This window comes from Carassius carassius, chromosome 4, assembly GCF_963082965.1.
Source record: "Carassius carassius chromosome 4, fCarCar2.1, whole genome shotgun sequence".
Classification (NCBI taxonomy): domain Eukaryota; kingdom Metazoa; phylum Chordata; class Actinopteri; order Cypriniformes; family Cyprinidae; genus Carassius; species Carassius carassius.
This window is the reverse complement of record NC_081758.1, coordinates 36,476,981-36,486,918: the sequence shown is the minus strand read 5'-3', so window position 1 is coordinate 36,486,918 and position 9,938 is coordinate 36,476,981. Positions and strand designations below refer to the sequence as shown.

At 36.4% G+C, this 9,938-nt stretch overlaps 1 protein-coding gene across 1 annotated transcript in view; it reads right to left on the bottom strand.

Moving 5' to 3' along the window:
- Positions 1-3,858: 3,858 nt before the first annotated feature.
- Positions 3,859-9,938, bottom strand: part of piwil2 (piwi-like RNA-mediated gene silencing 2) — a 34,324-nt gene continuing 28,244 nt past the window's right edge. Inside the window, exons 15-22 of the mRNA XM_059548670.1 lie at positions 8,812-9,000; positions 8,539-8,640; positions 6,601-6,717; positions 5,931-6,019; positions 5,380-5,485; positions 4,946-5,199; positions 4,691-4,798; positions 3,859-4,204 (exon numbers count right to left, since the gene is read on the bottom strand). Coding sequence (XP_059404653.1) covers positions 4,048-4,204; positions 4,691-4,798; positions 4,946-5,199; positions 5,380-5,485; positions 5,931-6,019; positions 6,601-6,717; positions 8,539-8,640; positions 8,812-9,000 — 1,122 coding nt within the window. The 3' untranslated portion in view covers positions 3,859-4,047. The remainder of the gene's footprint in view (positions 4,205-4,690; positions 4,799-4,945; positions 5,200-5,379; positions 5,486-5,930; positions 6,020-6,600; positions 6,718-8,538; positions 8,641-8,811; positions 9,001-9,938) is intronic.

Here is a 9,938-nt window from a genome sequence, read left to right as displayed (position 1 = left end):
ATCAAATAAATCAAATAAAAAGACGACACCTGTCTGTCATTCAGTGTAAGTTGATCTAACAAATTTTTTGTTTTATATATTTATATATATATATATATATATATATATATATATATATATATATATATATATATATATATTATGACGTATATTTAGAACAAAAAATAATTACATGATGACATTAAGACAGTGCAGCCTTTAAATAAAAAATAAGAAAAATAATTTTAAATCTGGGGTATTTTTAAGTAGCAATTGGACGGGTTTTGTTGTGAAAACCTGGCAACCCTGGGCATGAATAATAGTGTAGAAGTTCAACGTTTTTCAGTTAAAAAAAAAAGATAAAGAAACACAAATGTTATATTTACTTAAAATAAATTTTTGCTTATTAATATGGGTTGTATATATATATATACACACACACAAATGAAAGTGAAAGTGAGATACGGCCAAGTATGGTGACCCATACTCGGAATTCGTGCTCTGCTTTTAACCCATCCAAAGTGCACACACACAGCAGTGAACACACACCCTGAGCAGTGGGCAGCCATTTATGCTGCGGCGACCGGGGTGCACTGTACATGCACTCCCCCCACCTACAATTCCTGCCAGCCCGAGACTCGAACTAACAACCCTTTGATTGCGAGTCCAACTCTCTAACCATTAGGCCATGACTTCCCCATGACTTCAAATGAAGATAAGTCTGTGTTCCTCATTCTCTTCTTTCGAAATGGCCATTAAATTAGTTTGGCCAAGTGAGGTACATACGCCCATACAAAAAAATACATACAAATTACCAGCTGATTTCCTCACAACCTTACTGTGACATCACAGTTACTACCTGACAAAAAAGTCAAGTTGTTTTAACGAAACCAAGAATTTCACTTTTCCGGTTGCCACGGTGTAACCAAATCCACTAGAAGGCAAGCCTGCAACCTTTATAGCCTCGTTCATAATGGGTTTTATTGGTTTTGTCTCATGGTGCTGGGAGACGGCATCACAGTATGGTAAGGGGTGTACTGTAACATTTCTGTCACATGCTTGAGGCATTAAGCCAATCACAACGCACTGGATAGCTGGCCAATCAGCATACACCTCACTTTTCAGAGCTATGAGATTTGGCATTACAACAAATAATGTTCTTTTTAGCAACGTCATATGACCCCTGGCTTTAAAGGTCCCGTTTTTCGTGCTTTTTTGAAGCTTTGATGGTGTTTACAGTGTGCAATATAACATGCGTTCATATTTCGCGTGTAAAAAAAAACAGTATTCTTCACACAATTCACCAATCTGTATACTGCTGTTTTCACTGTCATAAAAACGGGCTGATGACTTCCTTGTTCTATAAAGTCCCTCCTTCAGAAATACGTTACGAGTTCTGATTTTGCCAGCGGTTCCTGTGTTGTGATTCAACTCCAGCTTAGCTCACGCTGCCCTCCTGGAAACGTGATTGGGCTAGTTTTGGACTAGTTTGGAGAAGCAAGTGGGCAGGATTTGTTTTTAAAACCTGGCAATCCTGATCTGAACCATTGACAGTAAAAGAACGCATGTGATGGAGATGTACTTATAATCACAGGAGCGTTTTTAATGACGAGATGCGCATGAAAATCGCATTCGATTTTTTCCACACAGCCCTACCATCTAGTTAACAAAGCTAAACAGTGTTGCCCTTTGTGTAATAAGTCACAGAAACTGTTAAACGCAACAACTTAAATAATAAAATACACTTACCGGTTGTGGTCCATAAACAACGCCTTCTCCAGACAAAGCGGGAACTGCTCCATCTTTCAAGAATAATCTTTGTGCGAATCCGACATTAAACTGATTGAAATTGAGGAATCTGTCCTCAGCAAAATGTGCTGCACATAGTTTTACATTTGGATTATAATTTTCGGGAACCGAGTTAAACATAAATTGTAACCACTGATCTCTAAGTACAGCGTCCCTGGGAAGGCCAAACAAAGATGATTGGACTCAGAGATGAAAATAACAGCGTTTCGACGACATGAAGACAAACGCAGCTCTTCCTCTTATCCGTCGGAGCGCAACAAGGCCACGCCCCCTTTTTTGTATATTCATGTGGGCGGAGGTTAGTCAAAAAACTGTTTTAGTGACGTCATTACTGCAGGAACTAGAGGGATGTAGTCCAAACGGGTCGTTTTTTGTAGGCGAATTCTGTTAAATAAAATATCTCGCTTGGCATTGAACTTTGAGATTTTGAATTTTACAGATTTTATTTATAATCTAACAACTACATTACACACTAACTAAAGTAACATGGGATCACGAAGAACGGGACCTTTAACACATGATGGCCATCATTCTACAACCTATGACACTTTTCAGCACCGTGAAATCTTTGCTGAGCAGTGGTCGTCAACAGGCAGCGAGGCTGACACAGAAGAGGGCAAGCTGCTTGCGTTAAGCGAATTTTCTCCAAAATGGCACTATGGTGATGTGGAGAGACACAGAGGAGACAAATTGTTGAAGTCTTTATTTTTGTTTTCTTTGTGTACAAAAAGTGTTCTCGTCGCTTCATGACATTACGGTTGTACCACTGAGTGCAGATAGACTATTCTCGCGATGTCTTTTATACTTTTCTTGAACTTGACAGTGTATTTTACTTGGCGGTCTATGGGACAGTCACAAGCCTCCCGGTTTTCATCCAAAATATCTTAAATTGTGTTCCGAAGACAAACTAAGATTTTATGGGTTTGGAACAACATGGGGGAAAAGTGATTAAAGACAAAATTTTCATTTTAGGGTGGAGTATCCCCTTAAGTATTTTTGGGAGTATCTGTACTTTACTTGATTTTTTATATTTCAGTCAGCTTTTACGGCACTACATTTCCTAATTAAAATTTATACTTTCACACCGAAGCAAATTCGTTACTTAATACAAAACAGTCAGAAGATAATGGACTGCAGTAGGGAAAGCGGATTTGACGAATCAGTGGTCTGACATTTGCAAGTTAGACTCATGTTCGTGCAAACAAGTGTGCGCACAACCGCGGATGATTCATTTTCCACTGAAGTCGAGTCTGTGGTCAGTGCGGTGTGCGATACAGCATCATCTGCGAGAATATGGTAACTGTTGTTGTAATGATGTGCAAGCGGACATTACCAAGTAGGCTATATCACCAAATTACACACAGAGTGCATGCACTTTTATTTATTAGTCTATTAAAACTCAAAATTCCAGGCATTCTAAATTGTAGACGGCAAAAATGCCTCTGTATCCTTTTTTTATGTATATAATTTAATATAGTTAACTTAATCTATATCACACAAAGAGTACCGTTTTTCTCCAGATATCAGCATGAACAAATTTAATAATAAGTTTATACAAGTTCAGTAATGCAATAAGTGACTAACATTTTAGACACATAATACTGCTTGTTTTTGCTCAACTTTGGTAACAAAAATAGTTCCATGCATGGTTCCAAAGCATGGTTTTGCATCTCTGTGCAATGGATTGTGTTTACTTATTGAATGAATCAGCTTCTTGAACGAATGAATAATCACTGGATGAAGTGCTTCTTTTATTCTTACCCAATAATACAAAATGCAAGAAAGAGTTCAAACTGAACACGGTGTATGAATTTTTTATATATATATATATATAATTATTTGATGCTTTTCCATTTTGCATTTACTTGTACTTTTACTTTCAATACTTAAGTACATTAAAGATGAAAAAATACTGTATATTCTTAAGTAAAATAAATATTACATACTTTAATACTTTTACGTAGAATAAGTATTATTCTAATGTAATATTCTTTAAATACTACTACCAAAGTCATTTTCTGGTAAGATATTATTTCACACAATCACTGATGATACAGACACTAGGGAAAATTAAAGTGTGACATGCATTTTATTTAGCAATGCTTCACAAGAACAAACAACTAAGAGTTACAGGGGAAAAAAGAACATTCTGAACAGTACTGTTTAAGAACAGCTATCAAAAAACAAACAAAACCAAGAACGAAAGACAGAGACTCGTATAAAATCTACCGTCTGGTCGAGATGCTGAACAGGTCTCATTTACAGAAAGAATAGTTTCTCTGAAAGCTGGATCGCAGGCTCTGAATGGAGGTACTGGCCAGACAGGAAGGCCAGTTTGTGGGCATACTTGCACGGTGCAGGAACACGTATCGTTCCGGGCCAGTTCCAGTACAGGTGGCACATCTTGAAGGTCAACCTACGTTTATAATAAGTAAATAAATGATACATACTAATAATTGTTTTACTGGCATATTTTTCTAATTACTAAGAATGAAGGCAAGTATTGCCAATTCTAATACTGAAGACTCAGTTACCAATTTCTGTGGATAAAATAGGTAAATTCAGACTTTTAACATTACAAAAAATGTGTCATCATTTTTAAACATTAACATTATTTAAAAAGAATAACTTTTAATTTAAGTGGTTCTAAAACAATATTTGTACAAACCTATTACAATAAATATCAAATTTAGCCATTTCTTTAATACATTAAACAGTACTTTAAACAGTAATACACCTCTCTCAGTTTGAATGAGAGCTAAGTTCATTTAGAGCTCATAAATACATACATACATTTATATATTTGATTGTGATATATAACTATAATTTTTTTTTTTAATGAAAGCTTTGGTGTGTGTGTGTGTGTGCGCATGTTACAAGTTAAACCAAACCAATTTCTTACCTCTGTAAGTGGTCAGGGGTGAGGTTTGCTGTATTGTACACTGCTATGTAATGAGTGGGCAGGCCACAACCCTGACGAATCGAATGTGCCATTAGGTAGAAGTCCACCCTGAAGAGAAGAGAAACGTGTCAATTGATACAGTATACCACATTATATTTTCTCCTGCTAATGCCCTTGACTAGATCTCATTTCTTAAGCCGTTTGCAGAATCCTGGGCTGCACATGAAGCACAAGTCTTAGCTCTTTTAAACCAACCAATCTCTGTTTGTGACAGTGTGGTCCAGTACGGTTCCCGGCGAGGGTGTGCCAAAGTGCCCTGATCCATAGGAGTACAGGGTTGTGCTGATTCTTTTCTGCACCACGATGAAAGCCAGTTTAGGTTCATACTTCGGGATGGTCTCAAAGCATTTTAGAATCTGAGGGATCTCGTAAAGCTCCACAGTCTGTAGCTGTCCGTCTGACACGCCATCGCGATAGATGACAATCTTCTCAGGGAAGGTGTGGTTCACCTGTTTGTGAAAAGTAGGTAAAGTACCTATAAAAATCTATCTACAACATTAAGGAGACTGAGTTACCTGAGACTGAGGTGGCTGTGCCACCTTGAAAAAGCTACAACCATCATTTCACATTTGTTGTAGAGCCTTTATTTTATCTGATTGAGCTTAAAGTTTGTAGATATGCCTCATTACCTCGTAGTATTTCTGCAGGGCAGCCAGCAGACAGACTCTGAAGCCATTGATTATCTCCTCGTGAGGCATTTGGAAAGTAACTCTGGAGTACCATTTGGTCAGCATGCTACATCAGGACAATAAACAGAGTTGGGTCTGAATCACAGATTTCTGCTGCATTTAAGCAGAACATGTTCATTTCTCCCATATTAACATCTTGCTGTTCTCAGTAGCTTGACAAGTTTTTCAACAATTTTAGAAACAATTATAGTAGACATCAACTACTACATAATACATAACAAAAAAAATTATAAGAACAATACTTTAATTCACCAAGGACACAATAAACTGATCAATATGATTTTGTACGTTTATAATTATATTACAAAAAAAAAAAAAGTATTTCTTTTGAACTTTCTATTCATCAAAGAATCCTGAAAAAAGTACAATATTTTTTTGAAGGATTTTAAATTTTAATTTTTCACAATTACCGTTTTTACTGTATTTTTGGATCAAATAAATGGTGAGCACAAGAGACTTCTGAACATTCATTTAGGCCTGTTTCAATATACCTGTTGAGACTTGCCACAAAGCCCATGACAGATCTGCTCTTCTTGCTTACGTCATGGTGAACATCCACCCCAACCACCATCAGGTATTTCTGTTCAAATGAAAACTACATTGGTTAGAAGGTATCACTTTAGTTAATGCAATTTGCTGATATTTATAAGCTGCAACAATCCAACATCAATACCATTCAAAAGGAATAATGCATTCAGTTCACTTTTGCCTTTTTTCTTTATCACACATAACATCATATTTGATCCATTACAGGTTATTCTGTGCACAAATATAAGTTTGGAAACAAGTTAAGAAAATATTATTTTAATATTAATTACATTTAAATGTTCTACCACCAACTCAAGATTATTAACGAGTTTGTGGCTGTTGTTGTCAAGGCTTTTTAAATGTGGGGGAACAGAGCTTTATTTATACTCGAGAAGAAAATCTAGGAATAATTTGACCATCAATGTGTTAAAAAATAAAAGATACCATTTAACAGAAAATGGGTCACACAGCTATCATATATCAGTTCTCATTGCGCAGTGACCTTGGTTCATTCCTGATATGCCATATTTACTTAAGCATATTTACTTAAGCATTTTTTAATCAAGAGTGACATACGATATGATAACTCCAGGGCCATTCGTGGGGAAAAAGGTCTGATTAGCACACACTCACCAAAGGAACATTTACCGTCCACAGCTCTCCTCCCAGTTTGCAGTTAATCTGCAGAAGGATCTTTTGAGCGATGCTGCGGAGCTTCTGCGGCTGGGAGATGGTCCGCACATTAATGGCCTGGGAATAAGTGTCACAGAATCTGACATGACATGAAATGTCCTGTACGAATAAAAGCTATTTGCCACAAACAGGCAAGGTCAAAAACAGCTAAATAATTCCACTGACATGGGATTAAAAATGTATTAAAATGATGCAAATCTAAATTTCAGTACAAATGACTGTTGAAGGTAAAGGTGGTTCTGCCCTACATTACCTCTTGCTGTATATTCTGTTATTATATTATATTATATTGTATTATCAGATTTAAAGGTATTATCTTTCAGGGAAAACCATTTAAATAACTAACAATACCATTTTAAATGCTGTGGAAATTAACTTTTTACACTGACACTGAAGACAGTGAAAAATCAGCATTGCATCAAATTAATTAATTAATTGTATTTAAAAATATATTAAAATAGAAAAGAGTATTACACAATATTACTGCTTTTCAATCAAATAAATGTAGCCCTGGTAAGTAAAAGATGCTAGTGTTGTCACGATACCAAAATGATTGTTTCAATACCGATACCTAGTCAAGAATTGCGATTTCGATACTTTTTTGATACTTTTCCTGAAAGGGAACATATGTTACATATATAACATAATGAACATATGAACAGCATTTATGTTAAACATTTGAACACAATATGAAATATCAAAATATAAAAAATAAATTAGAGCAATGACATTCAAGGTAAAGAAAGAATAAATTTAGCAGCATTATCTCAGTTATCATAAGAAACATAAGAGTAATAAATTTATCTTGATTCTGAACTTTGAATACAAATATGAACAGCGATTATATTAAACAATGTTTCTGAACTCAGAAGATTAAATGTCAAAAGATAAATAAATTTCAGCAATGGCGTTCAAGTAAAAAAAAAAAAAAAACCAACAGTGCAACCAGTGAGCTTTTTTGAGCATCATCTTTTTCTTCCAGTCGTGGACCCGCGGCCACAGTATCACTTGTGCTTGCACATTCAGCCTAGTAATACGCGGGTCGGGTTTTTTTCCTATCCGCGGGTCCCGCTTTTATGAAATTACTTGGCCCGCCCCAGCCCGCAAATAAAGTAAAACTTCTTTACCCACCCCGACCCGCGCATCGGGGACATCACGGAAGATACGTTGCTACTTAGACCTTCGTATTGTAACCTTATCAAAGAACCTAATAAAATATATATTCCAAATTTTTAATATAGGCTATATGAAATTGCACTAGTGATGGTTCGTCCATCAACGAATCTTTTAGGTTAATGAATCGTTCCCGTTCAGGTAATCCACTCATATTTCTCGTTCATTGAAGTTCCTCTCTCCACAGCAGCGCGCGAGCACAGCGCTTATAGCAGCGCATGCGCAGCTCGTGAACAGCTCTGTGAACTGTTTCATCCTGTCAAAGAGTTACTCAAGATGTGACGGAGCATGTGATTTGTTGAATGTAGTGAACGAATCCGCCCTTCACTGAACGAGATCGAAAGATCTTCTCATTTGTGAATGAGCTGAATGAACTGATACATCTCGTGAGGAGAAAAACACAGGCGTCCATAGGGAGGCACTAGAAGCGTGCGTTGCACACACCAACATGAAATACGTCTCTTACAAATCTGGAACGCAGTCATTTTTGAAGTATCTAAACTAATAAATTTAGGAATCGTGACGTTTTTAATTTCCGAGAATCGCGATACTTTTGAAGTATCGGTGCACCGAGCAACACTAAAAGATACTTCTTCCAAAAACAGTTTTAAAAAATCTTACCAACCGCAAACCTTTGAATGGTAGTTTATGTTACATAAACAGCAACTGAACTATAAAATGCAAAGAAATTTTGTTTAATGAAACCTGTGATGGTACGGGACTCTGGATGCAGCAGAGCTTTTTGATGGCGCTGTACAGGTCGTCTCTGTTTCCAGTCATGATGCACACGACCAGCTGCACACGGGGCTGAAAACCAGGAGAGAGAACATTCTATATACTATGGTATTTTGATAATACTCAATGTACTACAAATGCCAAAAGGTTCATGGCTCATAGGGAGTAACATGTTTTAAAGTAAACTTCACAGCTCTTTCGTTACAGTTTTTCCACATCTCTCTGTGTAGTTAACTTCCCCACCTCACTGGTGAGTTGAGAATGAATGCTCTTGATGAAGGTTTCGGTTCGATCATCTCGTAGCTCTACACGAATTGGCCGGTCGATTTTGATTCCCATTGGTCCGGCTACTCTTGTAAAAGTGGTCACCAGCTCCTCAGCCTGATCAGTTGCCCGTCGGGGATAGAAAACAGCCCAGCAGTTCAGAGGGACCTGACAAAGAAGAATCCGGAGACAGATAGATAGAAAGAACTACATAAGAGTCACATTTGTCACATTCAAAACATCCAAAGATATATATATTTTTCAATATAATGATAATCTTTTCAGTTCAGTCAGATTCTAATTCTGTAGATTCACTAAAATTAGATCATAAGAGACATTCATTTTGATTAATGAAAAAGAACAAGTTCATAAGGGTCATTTTGCACAGAAATAAGAATATACTGGTCCAGCTGTATTTTTTGATTAACTAAAATGAACCTGCTCCTAAAAGTAATTTTGCTCAGGAATCAGAATTCACTGCTCCAGCTGTACATTTCTGATTCAATAAAAAAAATCCAGCTCATAAGAGTCATTTTATTCAGAAACCAGACTTAATTGGTCGAGCTATACGTTTCTGATTCACTGGATTTGGAATTGTGTGATGTCACGATTCTCCTCGATATGCCCCTTGCACTTATATTTATTAATGTCTGTCAATTAATCACAAGAGTGATACTGCTGTTAGGTTAAAAAAAAATCTTTATAAACTAACCTTGAGAAACATGTTATGAAAATCTAAAACTGCATTTAATGAGCATCATGATCTCTGATCAGTGTAGGGCTGGTTGTAAATTCAAAAATGTGTGACAATTCAAGTCGGTTGAGTTGTTAACTGATTCGTGATACAGTTGGGGCTGGGGGTTTACATGAATGTATCTCAGAGGGGAACTGACTGTCTTCAGAAAAGTTTAAATGATAATTTATTTTTATCTTGCCTCTGTATAAAGCATTATCAAGTAGTATTGACATAGAAACCAAGGAAATGTTGTCTCGCTGCTGCTGTAGTATTCCTGCTGTTTATTCCTGTTAGTAGCACAAAAACCATCTGTTCTCTATATTGTGATTATTTTATTTTTTATTTTATTTTCTCTTTTATTTGTTGGAGC